This window comes from Hevea brasiliensis, chromosome 14, assembly GCF_030052815.1.
Source record: "Hevea brasiliensis isolate MT/VB/25A 57/8 chromosome 14, ASM3005281v1, whole genome shotgun sequence".
NCBI lineage: Eukaryota > Viridiplantae > Streptophyta > Magnoliopsida > Malpighiales > Euphorbiaceae > Hevea > Hevea brasiliensis.
The window spans coordinates 13158119-13183930 of record NC_079506.1 but is presented as its reverse complement, the minus strand read 5'-3'; the positions used below and the strand labels follow the sequence as shown (position 1 = coordinate 13183930).

The following is a 25812-nucleotide window of genomic DNA, read 5'->3' as shown; positions in this document are numbered from 1 at the left end:
TTTAGATAAAATTAATATTTTCCCTCCATTCACACATTTATATATTATATAAATTATTAAAATTTTTATATTTTAATTATAAAAAATATTTTTAAAAATATTTAAGTATTTTTTTAATATTTAAATTTATAAACCTATAAAAATTTTAAATTTTAATAAGTGAGATAAGATTTTAATAATTAAATTTAAAAATATTTTGATAAAAATTAATATTTGATATAATAATTTAATTTTTATATATAAATTTAAAAATATAGATAAAAGAGATATATAATATATAGATTTTTTTTTCCGGAATATGTAATATATAGATAAAAAGAGATAACGCGGTAGTTTTTAAAATGCGCGGCACACGTTTATAAAACTTTTCAAGGCTTAATTTTAATATATATATATATATATATATATATATATATATATATATATAATTTTTTTTTTTTTTTTTTTTTTTGGATTGTGGGCGACGGCATAAAAACATCGTATATAATATAATTTTGTTTTTTCGAAAAATCGATAGCTTCAAGTTGCAGCTTGCAGGAGACATCGATCTCTCCACCGTCCCCGAGGGAAAATTTATTGAAGAAAAGATCTTTGAGAGACAAAGGGAGGGAAGGATGAGTTCAATCTCAATAACCAGATCGTTGCGTTTGCGTTCCTTAATATTATTTTTCGCCTCAATTTCTCTGCAATTTATTTCAGGTTTGTCTTTTAGATCTCTTTTTTTTTCTTTTTAATTTTTTTTTAATATGTTCACGTTGATGATTCATTAATTTTATGCAGTTTTCTTATTTTTCAATCAAAATCTGTTATTTGGTTAATTTTGTCATGCCCTTTTTAGAAATTTGATCAGGGGAAATTAAAACAACAAAATGTTTTTTTTTTTTTTTTGGGTTTCTTAGATTGGATTGAGTGAATGAAAAAGGAAAAGTTCGGCTGATATGTTTGAGCAAACCAGAAACTATCCAATTGTCTGAATTCAGAAGTTGCTATTTATGGGTTAACTGGAATGGCATAATTGTATTTGGGATGGGGGTTATAATGGCATTAATCAAATGGGTTTCCTTTAGGACCATGACAATACTTTGTGAGATATTCTTTGACTATAATCACTAGTTTGATCCTAAATCCTTATTGCTAAATCTATCATTTTCTTATATACACTGGTAGGAATGATCTATTGGCCCCTAATATTAACATTTGAATAATATTTGATTTCCAGCTGGGACTTAGATCAGTTGGTAGCTGGTAACTTTTTTCCCCCATAATTTGATATTTCATTGAGGTATATGCTTAAATGGAACAATGCTTAATTGGCTGCTACCATTTTGAGCAGCTTCAGATATCTCTCCCTTCTTTCCGGGTATCTCTGATAAACTCATTTGGTTCCAAATTTCCTCTTTTCAGGCATTTCTGGTGATCCATCTAGTTCCAAAAATGGCACAAAGGCCAATGCCCATACTTCTGGTAGCAATACTGGGAGAAAGATTGTCATCATACTTCTTGTGTTTGTGGCAGTAGGGTTGTTTTCATTTTTCCTTTTCAAATTTTGGCAAAAGAAGAAAAGAGAAGAGCAGTATGCTCGTCTTCTGAAGTTGTTTGAAGAGGATGATGAGCTTGAGGTTGAACTTGGGCTGCGGGATTGATGCTTTAAGTGTTGAAAATTACATTCATTGTAGTTTGAGGTGCGATTATTAATTTTATGCGTTTGGTTCCCGTTTGTGAGATTTTATAGTTTCTTTGTTAATATGCTTTAGGCATAAAGTTTGTTTATGGATTGATGCTTAAACTGTTGAATTAAATTAGTAAAACTAAAATGCATGTGTGGAGGGAGCTTGCACTTTTGGGTTTGGTGAAGACCTGGCCTAGTCTTCTAGTCACTCAAAGTTGCAGTCCATGCACGCCAAAAAGTCTGATGGTCTTCAAATTGTTTCATGAATTAATCTGTGCATGCGATCATGTCCCTTTTTTTTTATATTTTTATCTTTTCCTTTTTTTACCCATATAGCATTAATTGTTGAACATGGATGAACAAAATGAAAGTATAAATATGTGGGAGAGGAAGCTTATGCTTAATAACATTATTAGGGGTTGCTAGCAATATGTATGAATGTCCAATCCGTCTCTTCCTCATATTTGCTCCATGTCTATCTATCTTCCCATTAGATCTGAGTTCCAGGATTTATCCATCGATCACTTTTCCCCTACAACATCCAGCCTCTGACTCCTTTATCCATTGTCTTTTCGCACAGAAGCCTGATGGCTTCTGGAATTTTTCTTCTCTCCCTTTCACTTGTTTAATGTTCTTATAGACATATCTGGTTTTATTTGTTAAGATTTTCTTCTTTTTTGTTTTGTTTTTGTTAAGGAATTGGTAAAATGTACTGTGAACAAGCTTTCTCACCAAAAAAAATATTCTTTCCTGTACTTCTATGAATAGTGAGTGTATATTCAATCACTAAGGTCCTTGCGATGTCAGCATAACAATTTTTGCACATTTTGTATTAATATCTATCATTTTGCTCCATTCCTACGGCCCAACATGGAAGAAAGAATAAGGAGACAAATGAGTATTTTGTTGTTATCAATGATCACATGTAATGAAGCTTCTGCTAAATACAAGCTATTCTATTTTGTGATTCAAATTTATAAGAGGTTACTTCTTTCCTTGTTATCCTACACTTAAACTTTTTTGGCATTCCATTCTAGCAAGAGCTGTTGAATACTTGATTTAGTGATGGTATTTTACCTCTGTGGCTACCAATGGTTTCCATTTTTGTCTTTGATGTGCAGGCTAAAATGGAATTATTACTAGGAAAACTCCTTCCCCTGAGGGCCATGATTGGGATTTGGGGATGTCCCACTTTGAGGTTAGATGTTTCTCAATTACATAGTGTGATATCTGTAATCAATTTTCAAAATTAGAACTTGTAATCGATATCGATTCTTTAGAGTATCTAGAGAAGAGAAGGATACTATCTTGTATAAGATGTATGAGGGGTCTGAGCTCCAGATTGTAAAAATGAAATCTTTATTCTGATAGACATTGAAGTTGTATAAGAATTAAGAGATTTGACTGAGGATTCTTGAATAGCAGTATACGTTTCTTATTACTGGAAAGGACAAGTGATGCAACTCTCACCCTGAGTTTTGGAGGTCAGGTTCACGATTTCGGTATCTGCTAAATTATATTTGAAGCAATATTTTCTACCAGTGTGAGTTTGTGGGCACACCCTTGATCTTTTTCTTGTTTAGTGAAGGATTTTTTTTTTGTTGGCATGTATCACGGCTGCATTTTTTGCTGAGTAATTGTGATGTACATTGTTCACTGAATTTCCTTTTATCGCTGTCTTCTTTCATGTTCAAATTGAGTTTGAAGTTTATATAAAATTGTGGGTTCTCCGTTGAATGATATTAGGAAAACTTTGAATTGGCGAAGCACTAAGCAGGGTTGGTCCTAATCTCCCTTGTAAAATCAAAAGGAAGAAAAGTAAAAGAGAATCAAATACTTCTTCAAATTCGTTTTCTAGTCTACTTGAATGGGTCCTCCACCGGTCAATGTTCTGCTGGCTGCTGCGCAGCCGCCGGTTGGTGGTTTCTTGCATGCTCAACTTGTTGAAGATACTTCCCTTGAATTTGATATTTTATTTAATAGAAAGGATGAAGCTTGACCGAAGCATATTCTTTGAGATGAGAGGAAAAAAAGAGATTATTCTGTGGTCATAAATCTGGTTTTCCTTTGAAATCAAAGAATATTCTATTATCCTTCAAGATAATTGAGTATAATATGGAAAAAAGAACTATCCATAAAAAAGAGAAGTGCCCAAAGTTTTGGTTCGGGTCTATTTTGATTTAACATTATTTAATAACTAGGATTAATTGAAATTTGACTAAAAGTTTCATCCTGGCCTTGGTTTAGTTCAATTTTGACGTTGAAATTTTGATCAGTTCTATTTTAATCAATCTAATTTTGATTATTTTAATTTGATTTAGGTTTTTAATTGAACCAATTTGATTGTAATTTCAAACATGGCCAAATCTAACAGCCGTGCTAATCTATGGACATTTTCTTTTTTAAAAACAATTTTATCAACTGTTTGTCATTAAACTCAACTCAATTAAGCCTTTATCCCAAAAATTTGGGGTCGGCTAAATGGATTCGCTTTTTTCATTATGAATGATTTTTGATTAAATCTTCAGAAATGTGTAATGCTTCTAAGTCATGTAACTGTTTGTCATTAAAAAGAAGGAAAAAAAAAAGAGGAAGAAGAGAGGGAATAATGCACCTTTTAACCATAAGATAGACTTGCTTGCTATTCTGCAAAGTAGCCGTAAAGCGTCTGTTTGTCATTAAGGCCAAAATAGCTTTTAAGGAAAAAAATGTCATATTTTATGAATTGGTTATAATATTAAATTAATGATATATATTCATTTCAAGTATATATAAGTGTGATTATATTTTAATAAGATTATTAAAATTTAAAAAAATAAAAATAATTTTCTCTTTTAAAATAGAAATTTTTTTAAAAAATAATTTAATTTTTTCTTTGATCAAAAAAATATATATTTTTTTTTACCAATTTTACTGAGTGTTACAAATACCAGTGCAAAAAATATTTTACAGAAAAATAATTTTCATTAAGTAAATAGAAACTTAAATGTTATTAAAAAAAAGTAATTTAAAAAAACTGCTTTACCATTTTAATGTTTAATAACTAAAATTTCGCCCAAATTCTTTTAGGTTATGCATCCCAAAACACATCGATTTCTTTTTTGTTCTTGCAGAGAATTTTGGATTATTCATACTATATTAAATTAAATATTACTAGTTCAATTTCAAAAATATCAGACCTTAGTGTAGGCTCTGTTTGTTTATCTTGTGAAAAATAACTTTATATGGAAAATATATACCTGTAAATTATTTAATATTTTTCATAAAAATATTTTTTATTAGTTAATTATAATATTAAATTAATTATATATATTTGTGCCATATATATATGTATATAAGTGTCTTTGTATTTTTAATATAAGATTGTTAAAATTTAAAAAAAAACTTCTAAAAGAAAATTATTTTTCCGAAAAATGATTTAATTTTGTGATGTGGCAACAGTGATAGGGTGATGATGGTATTACTATTTACTAATGTAAGCATTAACAAGGCAAATATGCGGATTAGGGTTAATTAAGATTTACGGGTTTGAATATCCACATAAATTTTGAATAAACAAGTGGGTATAGGGTTTATGAGCAACTACAAAAAACCAGAAGCTCTGGGAAGCCAGCTGCACAGCTACTGACTCGAGAGAACAATGAACAATGATCAATGAATATAGAAATGTTTCAGAATTAAACAGTAACACAATCATGAATTCTGCAAGTCTCCTAATACATTTAAGAGGTTACAGGACTTGAAAAGATTAAGAAAATACACCACATTATCTGATTTAACCAATGAAATAACTAATTTCATGTTCAAAGAAATAATAATACAAGAAACAAAGAATAAATACTATAGATAAATGCAATACCATATTGAACAAATCTAGCAAACCAAACGAACCCAACTGAGATTCCATGCGATTAGCCTTTCCTGAATAGTCAGCTCCCAAGGTGGTGAGAAATAGAATGCATAAAGAAGAGAAGCTATCAGGGACTTGTATCAATCAGTTGCTGTCATCCAGCAATTAACTAATCATCCATCTACATAATGTAAGGTTATCTTCCTGTCTTGGGCCTTTTCATTCCTGCAGTGTTAAAGGGTGACATGCTAGGACTCATGCTTGGACTCATACTTGGGCTTTCCTCCCTTAGGGTACCATTAAGCATAGCCAATTCCCTTAGTTGATGCTTCTTATAGTGATCTGAGGATTCATCCTTCAAAGAGAGAGCAATGTACTTAGTACAAGTGAAAGAAAGCATGTAAGCAGCAGAAACTGAGAAAAATCATAGAAAAATCTATTAGTCTGTTCGTTTCCATACCACAGGCTTCAAGAGAGTTTCTAGTATTGTTATAGCGTGATCCAAGCGGGCATTTATTATATCCTCTGGAAATTCAGCCTCCACCAACACATGCAGTGGCTCATTCAGGTGTTCATATCCAGGTTTATCTTTTAGTTTCTCCTCCTGAAGAAAAAAAATGGCTAATTATAAGACTTAGAGAACTTATCGGGTACAAAAGTAGCCAAATGAACCTAGCAGAAATTAAGATTTCAGATAGAGCCATCCCAATCATAGCAAGATCTTCTTTAAATAAATAAATAGATTTTAATAAGCAGGGAAGAGGCCAAATAATTCCAACATATTTATTGAAACATTCAACTGATCCCCTATAATTTTACTCTGCTCAACTTGGCCCTCCAACTTTATTTAACAGACAAATAAGTTCAATTGCTAAGTTGTGCAGTTAACATCATCACTGAAGCCTATGATTTGATGTGGAAGGCATTCCTAAAGTAGTGCCACCACCACCACCACCACCATCTCTCTCTCTCTCCCCCCTCACACATCAAACAGTGTCAGACTTGAACTCCAGCAAGAAAAAAAAAAAAAAAAAATCAACCGCATAGAAAAGAAATCACAGGAAAATAAAAAATAAGAGGTAATAACCTGATGAGAAACCCTGAAGTCAAGTCACATCCATAAACTTCAGGAGTGAAACAGTAAGATTTTAACAGATTTTATTTCTTCTTTTTTTTTATTCCCGTCAGAAAATAACAATCAGTATCACTCTCTTCCTATTCAAAGTTCGTATACAACAAATCAAAGATTAAAAAAAACTCTTTTTTTCCCTATTTGTCCTTAAATGGCACTGTTCACAGTTCATGGTAAACACCCAATCAATCACCAACCAACTGAAAAGCTACTGAGATCTGCACAAAGGAGCCATCATTACAACACCATACCCAAGGAAACCCAAACCAATGAGAATGCTAAGAACAGATGAAGCCAATGAGGAGAGAATATGAAATGAATAAAATGACCAATTAAACATCTAAATCCAGAGGAAAACAAAACCTCTGCTAAAAGGAGTTAACCCAACCCAACTCAGTCTCCTTACTATCCATATACTTGGTTATTTTCATATAGGAAGACGAAAAAGGACAAGCATTCTCATGTACTACAATGGTATGAACAATAAGAAAAAACATGCATTCTCAAGTTCTACAATGGTATGAACAATAAGAAAAAACATGTACAGGCTACATAGGCCAAATTTTGCCTCACTTACCTTGTTTCATGTGTCACTAACATAATCTTTTTAACCATCCATGAGCAATAACATTATCCAATTACAAGTCCATCCAAGGAAATTCTATAATGACATAACTTCAATAGATAAAATTGCTGATGTTAATATAGTGACTCAAACTTCCATAATTATACAGATGAGACTTGAAGTTTGAATATAAATATGCAAAAGGAGATGCACATCACCATTGAAGAAAGTTGGGGAAGAGCTATTTGTGGCAAAACCTACAGTTTAACATGTCTTCCTTTAGAAAACTGGAGTAAAAGGAAATGGAAAAAGAATAATACAAGTAATTATTCAATTATCAATGAAAAAAGTACAGCTATCCATTTGACTGGATGCAACTTAACCAAACAGAAAATTTTCATGGGCAAGCAGTTTAGAATGACAAAACTCATCATACCATGTTCAACCTGATCCATTAGCAACTCAAAGAAGACTCCTTTAACAAATTATGAATATATCATAACCAATGATACCTTTAAAGAATCCTTTACAGACCCCTTGCCTCGTATGTAAACCCTGCATTCTGTCATGGCTTCAACCCTTTTCAAGGAATTTCCCCGTGGTCCCAATATACGGCCGACAAAATTATACTGCCAACAATTTGAATTAGACATGGTTAATGATTCTCAACTTCAAAATCAACAGAAACCACTTGACTTACATTTGGATATTTGTCAACGGGGACATCAAGTCTGACCACTCTCTTTATGACAGGTGTGGTTTGGACTCCAGGGACCCCAGGCCAGCCCATTGAAGCAGCCTGAAATGAGGCCATTCTTTGAAGATGCCCATTTTCCTACGAAAAGAAATGCAACATCAATTGAAATTCCAAATATATTGTTCAAGATTACAGACAAACTTTCTCAGTTCTAAAGAGAGATAATGAACAGCAATATAGTTGTCTTTTTAGTTTTGAGTTGTGGGAAAGAGGAGAATCGTACGTTAAGTGCAGCAAGAAAAGATCATGCATGAGATATGCAAAAGGAAAGGCAGAACAGAATTCTATAAATGCACAACTAATTAGCTCAAGAAGCCAATAAGCTGATTCCCACCACCATCTACTGCCAAACAACCCAAATATGTGACTTCAAACTTCTTCCATCCCTTGAAGAAATCTTTTCTTTCTTTCCTTACCAAACAGACCACAACGCTGTAAATGAATTGATCTTCCATAGGAGACATCCTTGGACAATCACACAATGGGTCTAACCACCCGCAAACTGCCTAATGCATGGCGATACTCAAGCAAATCCAACTTCAACTTCTCAGCGGGATATCAACAGACAGTGAAAATAAGGGCTAATTATACACTTACAGGTTTCAAATAAACAGTTGTTATTTAAATTAGCACTTTCCAGAATCAGAATATCGGTGTTTAACATTTGTCCAGCATCAAACAATATATATACACTAGAAAGAATAACACCAGTAGCCCATCAACATCACTGAAAAAGACCTCATAAATGGTGAAAATTTCCATATTCATCTATTCTGTCATCACCTGGGGACCCCAGCTTAGCCACAAAGAACATGCCAACATACATCCACCCCCAAGAGGGTCCCATCCCAAAGACTTCAGTCAATCAATATGCATAATTTAACCAAACGAAATAGTAGAAGCTGATTAGGGATGCAGTCAGTCAAGCGATGTTCTTTCTATCTTACCTCCACTCATTCATAATGGATTATCCGATTTGTCTGTCACCCAACCTTGTGAGGCCTAACAACTATCCTCTTATTATTGACAAATTACTCAAATATTTAGAAGACTGCAAATTTTTAACTCAGTCTTCTACTTATCCACACTGGCACCATTCAACTTTGCAAGTTTGAGTGACCATCTCATTAATATCAATGGATAACTGGTACCTATCAAATTTTACCCTTTTTTTCAGTTGGTATTTTTTTGTAAGGGGGATAGCCTCAAAGCCATAAATTATTCTTCGTCCAAAGTCCAAATATTCCACAGATTCAAAATAGAAAATGTTCCTCCAGTTATCAATTAGATAAAATTCAATATTTACGAGAACAAAAAAAGAATTGATTTAGAAATTGCATACAGATAAAATTTGCTTCTCAATTGGAGGAAATAGCCTCCTACTGTCTAATTGGAGACACAATGGAACAACTTCATAGCAATTTCTTACATGGTCTCTTAATGCAACACAAATTCTGAAGATTTCACAAACATCAGAGAGAACAATGAAACACAATGTACAACAAATTGAGCAAATTTATAAAGAAGCCAAATAAACTTTTAGTCACTTTATTCTTTTTGATTGCAAGTTCCTCAAGCATACTCAGTTTACAACAAATGTTATTGATTGATTACACTAAGAAAAAAAGAAATCCAAGTAAAAATATTTAATGAACTCCTAATGGAACAACTCCTGCCCTAGATTAGCCTTCTCACTATAAAGCACATGAATAGGTACAAGATGGTTGTGAGAATACATGAAAATATGATGCAAAGACTGATTGAAATGAACAAACAAGAAATTGAACACATTATTCTGCTTAATAAGCACAACTAACAAAGAAGAAGCTCCAAAATTGGTACGAGGAAGAATATAGCAATTCAAATGTCAAATTTCAGAAGTTCAGATTTAATTATAGAAGATGATGCACATTAAAAACTAGGCCAGCACCTTGTAAGCTCAAGACTACCACATGGAGGCTAAAGATGCAATCATATAGAGTATAATAACATCCACACCAGGTATGAAACTATAACTAGCACAACCTCTGTTTGCATCCCAGACCACGCCTCCAAATCCATTGATCTTCCATTTGGCTGTTGGCCTAATGACCTATATGGACTCTCGTGTTCATATCTTTCATGATCTACAAAACTTTGACTGAAACCTGATACTCGTCTGATTTCTGCATTGACATCACAGAACAATGTAGTATGAAACAGTTAGGAATGGCTAATAGTTAATGTACAGAAAAGTATTACATCATTTTACTCCTCACATAGTTTGACTATCACATGGCAGTGAGTGATCAGTGATATATTGCCAGAGAATAAAAGACTTATTTTAATTTTCATGTTCTATTATTTGCATGCACACTTATGACTCCAACCAGACAAGGACAGATGCATGGAAAAGAAGACTACTGAATTGAGGCATGTACATTGGTACAAGCATCAAGACGAAACAATAATGCATAAATGAGAACCAAACTGCTTCTGAATTACAGAAACAGTGTGTAAATGATGCTTTTAAGTATCATGCACACACACAAACATAACCCACCATAATAGCATTAATCCAAAAGCAGAGAGCAAACCTGTGATGCTACCAACATTGGCCCATGTCAATAAACCACATTGTAAAGCAAAGCATAGGTCATAGTCCAATTACCTTGATTAAGAAGCCTGCTACATTGTGGTAGAACTTGTATAAATGGTACCAACTTTTGCCTCTCTGCCAATAATTCAGCCACGTATCTGCCATGACTATGCTAGTCAAACTCAAACCATACATGAAAAGCAGGACAATAACATGCTTAACAGCATGCAGAATAGGAAAACAAACTTTTGAGTGTTTTCTGTAAATTAAAATTTTGGAACTTGGAGCAGCAGCTATGCCAAATGCCTAAGATCTAGTAATGATTATCTATTTCAGTGATAGGCATCAAGCCTTCTGTTGTGCCACACACAAGGTAAAATTTTGTGTGCAATCAAGTACAGATAAAAGAATTCAGAATTACTTGACAGTTCCTTAATCTCCAAAAAGCACAACAAATTACTTATGACTTATGAGGCAAAAAAGATTAATCCTTTTAACTTTTGATTTCACCTTCTTGAGAGAATTGAAATTGCTACTTTGGTTTTTACAACGAAACATTTTTCAAACTAGAGAATTTTTTATACCCAAAGTCTTCCATTTTATTGGTAAAATGAACCATTGTTGTAATGAATGAAGTGAATATAGAGAGGAAACACCTCCTGCACACTGGGTGATGCTAAGGGGAACAAAACAAAATATATTACCAAATTAAAATAGTCCTAATATTAATGTCTCTTGACAATTCCCACCAATGTCTTAAAGATAGACATGGAAAACTACTAACACGTTAATTCCCACATTTTCAGTTCATGTCTTACCAGAAATAAGCATACATAAAATAGAAATCAACAATTACAATGCAGAAATCCAAGGCATAAGAATGATAATTACATCAAGATAATAACAAATAATTGAATCCCATCAAATCTACTAGACTGTCATGCCATGATGACAATATGAACAAATCAAAGTTATAAAACATCAAACATAAAACCAATCTAACAAAAGCTCATCAAAGACAAACTATTAATATTTAATTGTAATCAAAAAATTAAAAAACAAACAAAACTGCATAAGCATGGAATATTTAAGGACTTCAAACTGACCTTTCACGATCTGAGGGAAGAGAATTGGACCTATGAGGAGAAGCTTGATGGGCTCCAGAGGGAGGGTACTGAAAGTAACTCCCAGGTAGGATTCTCTCCCCCATCACACACCAGAAAAATTAATAACTGCAAACACAAAAATTAAGGTAACAAAAGTCAAAACATCAGAAACCAGGAAAAATAAATAACAAAAACACACATACATACAGAAAAACAGAAACTTACCGGGTGTGGATGCAAGCAGAGAGAAAACAGATGAAAAGGGTGGAGCTTTGAGAGCCAAAGACTGCTCCTAAGTCCTCCCCAGTCTCTACCCTTTATTGTAAGAGCATAGGAGCGTCAAAAGACCAAGCCCTACTCAAAGAGAGTCTTTAAGACCTTTTGCTTCGCTGTATTTATACCCACATATTTGGATCTTTCAAGTTTTTTTTTTGTTTTTCTTTTTTTCTTCTAAAAAAATGGAAAATAAATCAATCGTTGTCAGATTGATGGTGGCAGGGTAAATATCGGTTGTAGACTTCATTTTTTGATAAGACAGATGCGTTTATGATTGCTTGAATATCCTTTTCCCACCATCCAATTTGTGAAACCCATCTCCAAAAACCAAAATGGTGATTTGCTGGGACTCAAGTTGCTCACAGATGTGGCCCAAAACTATGCTGGGCTACAATTTTCTCAACCAATATTTTATTATTGGACTTTGAGTTCCCATGGATATAGGCCACTTCAGTTTAAAGCATTATAATGCAAAGAATTTTGGGCTATTAGCATTAACTCTAGGTTTCAGAAAAAAGCTGTTTTCCAAATATTCATTACAAGTATAAAGGCCATTTTTTTAGGGATTAAGTGCTTGTTTGCTATTATTGTTAAAATTATTATTAAAAAAATTATTTTTTTAATATATTAATTAGAGAGTATTAAAAAATAATTAAAAATTAAATTTAATTAATTTTAATTATGAGAATGTTAAAATAATAAAATAATTTTTCTCAAATTGATTTTCTCAACAATATTTAAAATAATACTTTTATTCAAAAAAATAATTTCAAACTCTAAAATTCAACACCAAACAGGGCTTAAAAAATGCCTTTGAGAAAAGCTATTTCCTCCTGCAAAATGTCCTCCTTTCACAATCATATCCTCTTACGATTTGCCATTTGTGTGGGAATTTCTTGCATGCATTTGATTTTATTTATTATAAATTACAAAACAAAAATATTTTATATATAAATAAAAATTTTAGTTCAAATTATTTACAAATTGAAATCTTTATAAATATATTTTATTTTAGTCAAAATTTTAATTTTATTTAATTAATTTATTTTAAATTTTAATATTAGTTTTTCATTTAAGTCTGGTTAAAATTTAAATTTATCATAATTTTGTAAATAACTTTAATATTATTAAATAAAAACTTATTAATATTTTAATATTAATTTGAATTTTAACTATTAAATCATTTGCATCCAAATTTATTAAGATTAACTATGCTTTTCTTTTCATCTATCGGATTAGTTATCACAATAATGTAAAATATAAATTACAAAACTAATGTGAAAACGAAATTATTTATCAAAATAATGCTTCACACAAAAAAAAAAAAAGTCAATTCTTTTAATGTTTCCAATGCAGTCTAACATATGATCAAAATACCAAATGATATGTCAAGTTGCACAGAAAATACCAACAGAAAATACCAAATGACTTGACATTTTCTTGTATAAATTATTATTTTAGAAAATAATTTCATTATCAGTTTTTCATATTATTTTAATATTTAATCCTCTTCCTCAATAGCTAATAAAGATTGGACATAAGAAAGAGCCAAATGTAGCTTATCTCTATCAAAATACTTGACCTTATGAAATGATAATGCTTCTTCTCAGTAGCTGAATGGACCTCATAGCTAGATGATATGAGTTGAGAAATATATGCACTGTATTGGGAAATGATTGTTGAAGAGGAAGGCTCATGGTTTTATCCTTGATGGATGTTTACAGTAATATATAGATGGAAAGCTTTAGAAGAGAGAAGTTGTAGCATAGAATCTGCATTCTGCACAGGTGAGACACCATATTTCCATGCAAAGGTTAAGTAGGTAGGCAGGTGAAGGAATGCACACAAAGTCTGTGATAACAATAAGGTGATGAAGGAGAATTCACAGTGGATAGGCAATAAAGACTAGAGAAATAAAGGTTTCTTTATTTTAATAGTATTAATAATGTATGCTATTAGTGTGTTAATATGAATTTTTTTTTATTTTTCTAAGAAATCTTAACATATTAAAAATTCTTTTTATTGGTACAAATAAATTTATTATTATAAATATTTTTATTGTAAACCATTATCATTTAAAATTTCATTAGAAATTGTAAATTATTTTAAATAATCATTACACATTAAAATTTAAGTAAATTTATTTAAATTATTATTTATAAAATATATCAAACTAATAGTTATAATAATATATTATTTATTATTATGTTTAAATAAATTATTAATTTTGTTATATATTTAATATTATACGATTAAACCATGTTCAATCTCGGTCAAGGACACATTTATAATGGGTCAATTGACCTATTAATTATATATATATATATATATATATAATTATGACCCCACTAAAAATAATAATAAAAAATAAATGTGGCAAATTAGAAAAATTTCCTTCGTTCGAGCATTGGTTTCTCAGCCGGTTGACAATAGAAAAATCTTAATAGAATATTTTTAACTTATTAAATTTTCAAAAAATGCCATTATAAATAATAAAATAAATTTAACGAACTAAAATATCAAACTATTTAAGGCATCGAAAGGGCAAGAAATCAATTTGATATTTCAGAAAAAGAAGAATGGATACAATGAAATATCATCGGTTGTTACATTTGTGAAAACCATGAATATTATGCAAAAAATTATTTAAATAATCTAAATAAAATTGTTAAGTTTCTATAGTACATTTAATAAATCTCTTATATCTCATTGAAATATGATAACATTGAATCCCTATTTTCAGAATAAGATGAACCTGATGCAAAAATTATCTTCATCCTTGGAGAAGATAATGCTGACTTTGACATAAATTTATTGTTATACCCATTGCACAATGCATACAAATTAAAAAAAAAAAAAAAAAAAAAAAAAAGCTAAGTAGCCACAAAATTTTAATTAGATTTATTAAAAATTTTATTTTTAATTATATATATTTATTTATTTATATTAATTAGTTTAGCTTTAATTATTTTTTAATTTAATTATAGGAAAACTTATTTTATCTCAAATATTTAATTAATTAATTTTTTGACCGCACTAATTTAAATTATTGTCTCTGCCGTCAATTTTAGTTAAATTTTAAATTTTTAACTATATTGAATGTAAAAGTTTAAATGATTAGTCATATGATTATATATATATATTATTTTTAATTTAGGTTCCGTGTATTTTTTAGAAAATAATTTTTATATTTTTTAATATTTAGAGTATTTAATAAAAAATATTTTATTAATAAAAAAAACTATTAAGACTCTATTTATTTTTTAAAAAATATTTTATATATTTTCTAACGTTTCAATTGCTTAGAAAATTAAAAATAAAAGATATTTTATAATTAAAAAAAATTAAATTATTTAAAAAAAATGGCTCCCTCTTCTTAAGAAAGAAAGTTATTTTTTACTTTTTAAATTTTTATGAATTTATTAAAATATAAAAATATTTATATATATATAACATAAATATATATTATTAATTTAATATTTTAATTAAATAATAAAAAATATTTTCGTAAAAAATATTTTTGTTATTTATAAATTATATTTTATAAAAATAATAAGAGTCTAAATAATTTTTAATTTTTTAGATTTTGATAACTTTCTTACAATATAAAAATATTTATAAATATATTATATAAATAAATATTATTAATCTAATATTATAATCAAATAACACGTCTTATATTTATTAAAAAAAGAAATATTAAAGCGTAAAATTATATAACATTTTTATATTTTTTATTATTTTTTAAAACATTTAAATTGACTTTTTCATTATAATAATTTAATAAATAATCTAAATTTATAACCCAAAATAATTCAAAATAAATCCATTCGAAAGAATGAGATTCCAACAAAATATTCTCATTCCAAAATTACTTAAACTAGTAAAACTCAAATCAATCATATATCCATTTTGTCTATTCTTATCTAAAACACAATGGTATTTTTTTATAAAAAAAATATTTTGTAAATATAATAATTAGAGTATTAAAAATTAATTTTAATGAATTTTAATTATAAAAATAATTTTTAAACTATTTTTCAATAATATTTAAAATAATTTTTTTAAAAATTACATTTTTAATCTGAAATTCAATTCGACCGGGACCAAACACGGGTCACGTTTTCGGCAGTTTGCTAATTGCGACGAAATCTTCGCACCTCGGCGCACCACACGAGCTCACACGCATAATCTCAATTTCTCAATACTCTACGCTAAAATACGTCTCTACATAACCAACCGTATATATATATATATACGATACATTTTTTCAACCTCTTCTTCTTTTCACTCTCTCTGTGCTCTTCTTTTCCTCTCTATAACTCTCTTGCATGGCGATTGGGGCACAATTCCGCAATTAGGCGTCAAAATCGCTCTCGATCGAATCTATTGCTTCATGAAGAAGATGTAAACTGTTACAGATTTTCGAGCTTTTCAAATCTATTTGGAAGAAGGGATAGATAATTGCGAAAGATAGTTTCGATTTGGGGATTTGGGATTTTTAGGGTTTGTTTTGTTTGTTTTTTTGTTTGGTTTTTAGGTTTTTTAAGGCATGAAGGGTCAATCTGAGAAGACGAAGGTGGTGGTGCGCCACTTGCCACCGACGATTTCTCTGGTCATGTTCATGGAGCAAATCGACTTTGCCTTTGCTGGGCGTTATAACTGGGTTTCGTTCCGTCCTGGCAAGAACAGGTTAGGGTTTCGTTTTTTTCCCGATTTGAGACATTTTTTAGGGTTTTTGTCTAGGATTTTGGTCCATTTAACCATTTTTGAATGACTTTTTGACCGGTTTTTGGTTAATTTTTAGTGTTTTTGAGTCTGTTTAAGGTGGATTTGTTTCAGTTTATTATTTTTTTTTATTGATCTATGCACGGGGCGGTCATTGGCTTTCATGTTGGATTGTTGCTATGCGAACCTGTAGCAAGGTTGGGGCTTTTAGAGGTGTGAGTGCATGTGGATTATGAACTGAGGGCACTGAGTTTTAGCTTTAAAATTGATATAGCATTGCTAATTTAGCAGTTTTATGTTATTTTTTTTCCTTGGAACTTTTTGTTTTGAATTTTTAAAAAAAGAAATTTTATGTTCTGGTTCTTTCCAGTTGTGATTTCAGTTTTGGTTTCCCTAAAGATGGTTTGAAAGACATTCACCATGATGTGGTTGTATTGCTGCTGCTTCTATGTGAAAGAGTACTGATTGTTATGGAAAATTCACAACTTTCTATATGTCATTAGTTTTTTTTAACTCAAATCATGATTTTATGCAGAATGGTAAAAATGAAATTAAATTAATTTATGAAGACAGTTTCTCATAAGTTAGTATTTTTGTTAAAATAAAGTTTGTGGTTTAGAAAATTCTCTTGTAATTATTTTTTGAAATGATTGCAGCCAGAAACATCAATCCTATTCTAGAGCCTATATTGACTTCAAAAGGCCAGAAGATGTTATTGAGTTTGCAGAGTTCTTTAATGGCCATCTCTTCGTCAATGAGAAGGGTAATTCTTGATCATTCATTCAAAAAGATTGATGAGGCACTCAAATCATGTCTATGAATTTGTTTTCGATCAAATCACTGTTTTATTTTGGATCAAGAAGTTACATTAATTTTGTCTTTCTCATGTTTAATTCATTTTTTCTGTTTGTTCTTGAATTTGGAATCCTTGCAAGATTTTATTTTGATACAAGATATGGATTTTTCAAGTAATTATTCATTTCTTTCAGGCACTCAGTTTAGGGCTATTGTTGAATATGCTCCTTCGCAGCGTGTTCCAAAGCAGTGGTCTAAGAAAGATGGCCGTGAGTGCACAATATTAAAAGGTTTGGTTTTGTTTTACTTTTTTTTTTTTTAAGAATATTCTTCTTTCTGGAAAGTGAACATGAATATTTGTTGCTTGTGAACTTATGTATGCCATCATTTTCATGCTTGTAAATACAAGTATTTCCCTGTTGAACATATAGATCATGCGTATTTGGAGTTCCTAGAATCAATATCAAAGCCTGCCGAGAATCTTCCCAGTGCAGAGATACAATTGGAAAGAAGAGAAGCTGAAAGAGCTGGTTAGTCACAAAGTTCTTGGGCACATGCAGCTTTATGAACAAATGTTCTAATAAAAGGGACAATACGTGATAATATTATAATACAAATAAAGTTGGAAAATTAGTATTTGTATATATTAATCATTGTTCATTACTTCAATTTATATTCTTCTCTGATGCATCTACAGGTGCTGCAAAAGATGCTCCTATTATTACACCCTTAATGGACTTTGTCCGACAGAAAAGAGCTGCGAAAAGTGGATCTCGGGTAATTATTTAATTTGAATATTTACAGCTGAAAGGTTCAAAATGTTCAAAGAAATTAATATCAATGTGTTCTAGAACTTCATTAGTTAATATCAGCAGAGGAGCATTCTTATTCCCTCAGTTTTGAAGGAAAAGCAAAATGGGCTTTTAAGGGAATAACTAATTCCACTTTTCTTTTTCCCTTCTTCTTCTTCGTTCCTTTATCTCACCTATCTCCTCTTAGTGGTAGCTAAGGATTCATCTTGTAAAATTTATGATGCAAAGGTTTTACATTGATGATTTAGTGCACTATTAAGGGAGGCATTTATCTGTTTTCTTGTATCAAACATAGGCTAAGGCTTACTTGCACTATATGTGTTTTCCTCAAGTTATATGAGCATTATTTGGAAACTAAGTTTAAATCTAGAAGTTACGTCCCTGTTCAAATGTCAATCTTGATCTGACTGATTTGTATTTCTTTAGTTTGTGGCTTTTCTCTTTAGATAAACTTCCTCATTATTTTGGTTATCTTATTTGAAATCCATTAGAATGTAATATATTTCGGTGGCAGAGAATATTGGCTAATGGGAAACTTAGCAGAAGGGCTGGTGCAAGTGGAAGTCCTAGCTCATCCTCATCCAAACGAAGTTCTGACAAGAAGAGGCTTTCAACCACAATGGTATTCATGGTTATAACTTTCAGTATATTATGTTCATGAGGGCATACTGAGATTCATGTATTTTTAGAGGTACTTCATTAGCTAATTTATGTTATGCATGATATTAGGTGTTATTTTTTTTATAGCTTGCGTTATTGATGATAGATAGTGATGTTGCCGTGAGTTTATGAAATCTACTCCTAGTGCCACGTAAGCCTGTAAAACCAAGAAAATGTGAGATCGGTGGCCTTCTGGCCAACCACTATGATGCTCAAGTTAGCATTTGCAGATAGTGAGTGTAGATAAAAAAAAAAAAAAAGAGAAAGCAATTGAATGGTAAATTTGGCTGAGTTTCGTCCTTGGTTAATGGCAATTTCTAATATTTATAGTGGTAAGCAAAATAACTATTATAGCTATTTGCCACAATCTCGGAAATTGGGTTTATATCTCGAGATACTTTCTATAAATTAGGATTTAATCTTAACTTGGCAATGTTGCTGCTTGGTTTATATGATGCTAGGCGTGGCAGGCGAGCATTAACACTGCATCTCCTATCGTTCTGTTATATGCTGCTCGGCTTGATCTTGTTCGGTCTGAGCAGACTCTTGCTCAGTTAAACCCTTTGACCGAGCGTAGATACTTTTGACTGCCACGTTGGATCTTTCGTTCCAAGCATTGGCTATTTGACTTAGTTTAGGCGAGTAGCATTATATAGCTTTGAGCCTCTATCTGCATAGTCAAGTGTTATTATGAGCTTGGGAGATAGTGAAGACGCTTATTATAGCTTAGTGTTTGATGTTTGTTACAATATTTTCTTATGGAAGTGCACGAACAAGTATCAATGTGTAAATATTTAGACGTACCTCTACTAGTTATCCCTGATTGATACTAAAATCCAATCTTTTGTTTGCATACAAATGCATTTGCTAAGATCAATGCTTGGGATGGAAGCTATCACAAACTCTATTGTACAAGTGAAATGTATTGCGGGGACTTGGATACCATTTAGTGCTAAAATATAGGGATCAAAGAATCTTAATCAAGATGTTTAAGAAATAGGTTCACATTTATGCTTTAAACATTTGATTGATATAAGCTTAAGTGTACTTTGTGTCTTGATGATTTAAAGACAGAGTGTGATATCAATATGTCTTCTGTCTCTTAGGTACATACTGAGATTGTCATGTATTTTTCCCCTTGTTGTAGATGGTGAGTGGGGTTACTTTACAAGTTGGGTGACCATGTGTTCACTGAAGAGAGTGAAATGAAATTATAGAGAAATTGGAATGTGGAATAATTGACTGTTAGGCACAACCAGAGTTCTATATATTTGCTTTGTTGATTCAAACTATAAGTTGCATGTGAGATATTTGTTGATTCTACATGGACAGCATCTTGGTTGGCAAACAATACCTTAGAATGTGATAAATGTCATGCCTGATTGGAATTTCATAGGTCGATTCTTCTTTCCATGAAGCTTGTCATTGAGTTATGCATGACGCACAACCCACACTTAGATTCTCATATGCTTATTAAGTGATTGGTTTTTATTTTTTATTTTTGTTTTTAATTATCTTGTAGAAGCCATAACTTTTATAGGCTGATATCTCTTATGTTTGGAGAATATTAATAATTTGTCCTTTCTGATGGCAGTATGTGTTGAGGGACTCTGCGAAAAGCACAAGTGGAAAAGAAAAATCAACGTACATTTTGGTTCCTAAGCGAGATGATCAGCATCTTTCTGATAAAGCTGTAACTTTAGCTTCTGCATCAGGAACTGAAGTATTAGAAGATGAAAGTGGTATGGCTAGGAAATAAATTTAAAATGTTGGATGATGGTGCAATTTTCTTATTTTGTTGGATCATTTCAATTGTAACTATGCATGCATTTGTTTTACTTGTAATTTAATGCAGACACAGAAACACAATAAAATATGATACTAGGTTTAGGAAACTGAATTTGAAATTTCAAATGATGGTGTGGCATTCATTATTTGGGCATTGCTAAGATGCCAATTCTGTTAGTGTTGTTATTGTGCACTGTGAAACAACATCTTGTATAACAAGGACTATTTTTTACTGAATGCTGGCCTTTATTACATCCTTTATGAGATCAAAATTTCTGTATGAATTGAGAAAGAGTGTGGAATTTAGTGAATCTGAGTGAATTTTAAGTACTGAGACTGTCTTTTAACTTGGTGTCAATTTGATTAATCTGCTGCAAGATTTTATATCATTCTCGAAGAAAACTTTGTTTTTGCTACCCTATGTTTATCTGAGATTGTTGTGTTTCAATTTACTCCAGTGTAGATGTTAAATTCAAAATCTTGTAATCAGGAAAGGATATTTAAATGTGCATTTCTTTTTCTTGTTTTGTATAAATATATAATGTGTTAGATACAAAATTTTGCAATCAGGAAAGAATATTGCATGTTTAAACAAGCATCTTTTTTCCCTTGTGAGGATATTTATGTCATATGTAATTTGCATTTTCTTATGCATAAATTAAGCTTGACCAAACTAAGAATTAGTTTCAAATCGAATCAACGACATGAATCCTTCTGGTTCAATGATCTATTTAGGCCAAACTTCTTATTATCTGCTTTACTTTAGATGTTAAATTCAAAATCTTGCAATTAGGATAGGATATTTAAATGTGCATTTCTTTTTCTTGTTTTGTATAAATATATAATGTGTTAGATACAAAATTTTGCAATCAGGAAAGAATATTGCATGTTTAAACATGTATCTTTTTTTCCTTTTGAGGATATTTATGTCGTGTAATTTGCATTTTCTTATGCATATACTAAGCTTGACTAAACTAAAAATTAGTTTCAAATCGAATCAACTACATGAATCCTTCTGGTCCTTAATGATCTATTTAGGCCAAACTTCTTATTATCTGCTTTTGATATTTTAGCATGATTTATCCATGTTTTTACCTCAATATACCTTTTCACTGTCTGCACTGTTTTAGCTATTCCATTGGTAAAAGCATGATTTGTTGCTGATGGTTTTGTTTTAGGAATTTCTGGAATTGCTGATGCCAGGAAAAAGAAAATCCTGCTGCTGAAAGGGAAAGAGAAAGAAATTTCAACAGTAAGTCTTGCATTCCTCTTTACATTTTTTATTGGCTCTTTAGTTGACTTACCCGCATCTCTGTGCAAATGAAGGCTTTCTTTAAAGTTCTGATGGTAACTTCATGGAAATGTTGTAATAAAATTGAGAGAAAAATTGACAGGCCAAGCAAAATAGGTGAACTGAGATACTCCATCTCTACTGTATGTCTCTGATGAAAAAGTTGTTTATATTGCTTATATGCTACATTCTCATGTATGAAAAAGTTACTTACCTGCATCTTTGTGCAAATGAAGGCTTTGTTTAATGTTCTGAAGGTAACTTCATGGAAATGCGGTAATAAAAGTGAGTGAAATTTACATGCCAACTGGCCAAGAGAAATAGGTGAACTGAGATATGCTATCTTTACTGTATGTCTCTGATGAAAAAGTTGTTTATATTGCTTATATGCTATATTTTCGTGTATGATATTTTATTTTTTTAGAAGATGTGTATGTTATGACTTTCCAATGAATGTTGTGGATGAATTTTGCCACCACTGCCAAATGTGTAATGACCACTATTGTTTCTGCCACTTGTAATACTCCCAACCCCACTCTAAAAGTGCAAAAAGGCTACTGCTTCCTTTTCTCTGCATTGTTGTCATTTTACTGTAGAAACCGCTACTGCTATCTTATGCATCTTCACCCTGATGCTTTTATCGTCGGGGTTGTTTTTGGGGCTGCTGCTGCCACCCGTGTCATTGTTATCATGGTTGTTGCTGGTAATACATATGTCACTTTCTCCTGGTCATCAACAGCTTTCTCTTACAATGAACTTGCTTTCTCTTTGTTGGAAAGTACAGTTTAAGCCACCTGGTAAATATCCTTTTTGACTTTGGAATCAATAGAAACTTGAGAGAATTCATTAAAGATCCTAATGCAGTTATAGTAGTGCCTCAGTTTTTCAGCACTTTTTGGAGAGTGTTCTGCAGTTAACTTTCCTGCCATTTGCTTTCCACAAATCAATTGCACCATAAATGATCCAAGTTTCTTTTTAGTAGTCATTGAATTAACTATGTGCATCCTACACATTTTATTGATAAAGATTATTAGTTTTCCTCGTCTCATTTTAGGCATTAGCCTTGGGATATATTCATTTTTTTTTTTTTTGGTTTAAAACCATACTTCAAGCATGCTTAGATCTCATTTGTTGATTTATGCTTCACCTCTTTTTCTGTAGATCATCTCCAATTCCCGCAATTATGTATATAGCCATTTTACTTGCCAAGATTATATTATATGTGTTTACTAATTGTGCAGTTGTCTGGTGGCATGTCACAGCAGAATGCAGCATCATTTGATAAAAATCAGACTAGCCCTGCTCTCAAACAGAGCCAGCGACGCGAGGCCAGTGGCAGGATAATCAGAAGCATACTTTTAAACAAGGACTCACGTCAAAACCAATCTTCTGGGGTCCAGTCTGAGCAGCAAAATCAAACCTCAAATTTCGAAAAGGACAAGCGCCCTCCTCGTCCTCAGCATGTGCAGCTGATTTTGAAGGATGCAAATGGTGATTCAGATGACAAGGTTGTGGGTAATGACTTGCATAGTTTTTCTGGTGAGAAGCAGGAAAAGCACACAAGAAGCAAGGATAGACCTGATCGTGGTATATGGGCTCCTCTTCGTCGATCGGATGGATCATATGCAAGTGATGAATCCATATTGTCATCTGCATCTCAATCTGCACAATCAGGTGTAGATTCTTCTCAAGGTACACCGTTATTGATGTAATTTACTTATGTTCAGGGATTGGTGATGTTTAGGACGCTGTAATTTAATATTGAACATGTTGGTTTAATGAGTTGTTGGGACATCATGGTATTTTTTATTGCGTGACCAGTTGAAATGGTCTCAATAACCAAATATTTGAAGACATTCATGTGTGTACAATAATTCTGACACCTAGTCTGTGAAAAACCACCTTGTCATAAGTTTTTTTACAGCTTATTTTATACATGAGCAATTTGTTTTGATATTTCTTCTGTCTATGATGTGCCAGGAAATCTTGGAGATACAAAAGTTGATCCATTAAATTCAAGGAGTGGAGAAGTTAAAACCCTTGGAAGTGGACGTGGTGGTCACTCTTCTTTAGATAATGGTTGGTTTGGGAACTAAATCTAGATTTTGCATCCACATCAACATGCTGATACACATGCATGGATCATTCATATAACTTGTGTGTCTCAACTTGAATGCTTGATCTTACACAGGATCACATAAACATATTGGTCGGAGGGGACCTCATACAGGAAGAGATGCGGATGGCTCATCTGGTGAAGGGAAGCTTTCAAAGAGAGGTGTTGCTTCTGGTTATGGTTCCCATGAGGTGCTAACATTGAAATTTGAATCCTAAAATTTCTGTCATGTTTGTGTTATTTTTTACTAATCAGTTGAAGGTTTGTTCACTGGATTCACAGAAGCAAATCTGGGTTCAAAAACCAAATTCTGGTTCTTAGAGTTTTTGAAAAGGTATGCCTAGATTCTGCTTTCATTTCTTTTTTGCATGTTGTTGGATTGAAATTCATTTCTTATTCATAATCCCATTGTGACCAACTCTTCTTCTTAATGGTTAAAAAAGCTAAACTTTTCCAAGTTTTTGCAATTATATTCTATCCTTTCAATTTTAGCTAAATAGTCCCAATTTCAAAGGTTAGTTGTAATTTTGTCCGATGCTCAAAATTGTAGTTAGGGTGCTTAACTACTTATGTGGCAGTTAATTAAGATGAAGTTATTGTTTTTTATATTGTGGGCCCCACATAAATTTTAATTTTTTTAAAAAAAAAATTATTAAAAAATGAACAGTTATGGCATTGTTTATTTCATAATCAGTTGGTGTGCGTTGTGATGTTATTTCATAATAGATAATCTCTGCACTCTGACATTGCAACTCTTACAAAAGAATTTTTTCAGTACCCGGATTCAACATTTCATTTTTCTGAAGTTGCCTGATGTTTTGACTATTTTGCTTCTGGTTTTTCTGATGATGCTGTGCAGTCATTATTTTGCATTGGAATGCATAGTCCCATGAAATTTTGGAGCATGCACTTGCTGTACGCGGTTGGCTGTCTCTTTTTACTGAACAGATGGTCAGGTGTGAAGAAGTTTCAGCAGAGAAGGGTTTTCTTCGGGAAACCTAGAAGGGAAAGATAATGTCAATGATGCCGGATAATTGTGTAATTATATACTTGGTGGATTGCAGAAAATCCCGATCTTTAGTCAAAGACAGCTCAAAATAGGAGGAAGAAAGGAAGGAAAAAGATTAAAAAAAAAAAAGGAAAAAGATATCTTCATTATAAATCCTATATAGGACCACAGATTTCTCCAGGGTGACCCTTTGTGGGGTTCTACTCACCAGAGGAAGCCATTGATGTCCTCATTGTTGCCTTTGACCGACTGCAAATCGGGATATTCTAGTTCTATAGGTTGATCCCTCACTCTGATTGAAACTGTATATAAGTATCGAAAGCAAGAGCCTTACTTGATTTCCCATGTTTCTTAATATGCGTCTTGTTAAGCAGTCTAGCATTACTCGATTTGGTGAGAATTTGTTTATAGCCCCATGTATTTTGCAGGGCTATCTATAATTGGGTTCTTGTCACTTGTCAAAGAGAAGAAAAGGTGGGAAGATCTTTGTTTAGCTGTGCTGAGAGTAGTAGTGATGGTAGAAGTTCGAGTATGTGAATGGACTGATGGTTAAATGGAGTGTTTTTAGAAGAGTGGATGAATGTTATGAGACGGCCAGGAACTAGTTGGGTCTTTGTTAGTGGCTGTGAAACTTTTGTTAATGGAAAGTTGCTTTGGTGCTATGTGATTGCAATTCCTAT

The 25812-nt window shown here is 31.7% G+C and overlaps 3 protein-coding genes across 9 annotated transcripts in view; 2 read left to right on the top strand and 1 right to left on the bottom strand.

Annotated features, from left to right (window-relative positions):
• Nucleotides 1-457: 457 nt before the first annotated feature.
• On the top strand, nt 458-3117 carry LOC110652597 (uncharacterized). The gene is made up of 3 exons (XM_021808213.2): nt 458-699; nt 1405-1682; nt 2791-3117. The coding sequence occupies exons 1-2, from the start codon at nt 615-617 to the stop codon at nt 1641-1643; spliced, it is 324 nt and encodes a 107-aa protein (XP_021663905.1). The 5' UTR covers nt 458-614; the 3' UTR covers nt 1644-1682; nt 2791-3117.
• A 2200-nt stretch (nt 3118-5317) lies between these two features.
• The window catches only part of LOC110652551 (KH domain-containing protein At1g09660/At1g09670), a 57592-nt gene continuing 37097 nt past the window's right edge, over nt 5318-25812 (bottom strand). The window contains exons 1-9 of one of the 3 annotated variants that reach the window (XM_058133341.1): nt 11883-12044; nt 11658-11783; nt 10624-10709; nt 9999-10138; nt 7917-8051; nt 7729-7845; nt 7435-7473; nt 5980-6123; nt 5318-5874 (exon numbers count right to left, since the gene is read on the bottom strand). In XM_058133341.1, the coding sequence (XP_057989324.1) occupies nt 5716-5874; nt 5980-6123; nt 7435-7473; nt 7729-7845; nt 7917-8051; nt 9999-10138; nt 10624-10709; nt 11658-11761 (924 nt within the window). In that variant the 5' untranslated portion in view covers nt 11762-11783; nt 11883-12044 and the 3' untranslated portion in view covers nt 5318-5715. Of the gene's footprint in view, nt 5875-5979; nt 6124-7434; nt 7474-7728; nt 7846-7916; nt 8052-9998; nt 10139-10623; nt 10710-11657; nt 11784-11882; nt 12045-25812 lie in introns of those variants that run through there. The other 2 variants (XM_058133342.1, XM_058133343.1) reach the window with 2 other exon arrangements.
• On the top strand, nt 16196-25792 carry LOC110652111 (regulator of nonsense transcripts UPF3). 5 transcript variants are annotated; one of them, XM_021807624.2, is made up of 14 exons: nt 16198-16340; nt 16474-16625; nt 17318-17424; nt 17651-17746; nt 17888-17986; nt 18154-18233; nt 18783-18890; nt 20523-20670; nt 21895-21968; nt 23249-23699; nt 23988-24086; nt 24199-24314; nt 24406-24457; nt 24983-25792. In XM_021807624.2, exons 2-13 carry the CDS (start codon nt 16486-16488, stop codon nt 24442-24444), a joined length of 1557 nt encoding a protein of 518 aa, XP_021663316.2. In that variant the 5' UTR covers nt 16198-16340; nt 16474-16485; the 3' UTR covers nt 24445-24457; nt 24983-25792. The 5 variants fall into 5 exon arrangements, with proteins under 5 accessions (XP_021663317.2, XP_021663316.2, XP_021663318.2 ...); XM_021807625.2 differs by having other exon boundaries at nt 16196-16625; nt 23249-23681; XM_021807626.2 differs by having other exon boundaries at nt 16198-16625; nt 23270-23699.

Bases quoted from the DNA above. Each gene is read 5' to 3' on its own strand.
- LOC110652597 (XM_021808213.2), top strand. From the start codon at position 615: ATGAGTTCAATCTCAATAACCAGATCGTTGCGTTTGCGTTCCTTAATA. The intron at 700-1,404 runs GTTTGTCTTTTA...TCCTCTTTTCAG, and splicing joins TTCTCTGCAATTTATTTCAG to GCATTTCTGGTGATCCATCT.
- LOC110652111 (XM_021807624.2), top strand. From the start codon at position 16,486: ATGAAGGGTCAATCTGAGAAGACGAAGGTGGTGGTGCGCCACTTGCCA. The intron at 17,425-17,650 runs GTAATTCTTGAT...CATTTCTTTCAG, and splicing joins TCTCTTCGTCAATGAGAAGG to GCACTCAGTTTAGGGCTATT. The intron at 23,700-23,987 runs GTACACCGTTAT...ATGATGTGCCAG, and splicing joins AGGTGTAGATTCTTCTCAAG to GAAATCTTGGAGATACAAAA.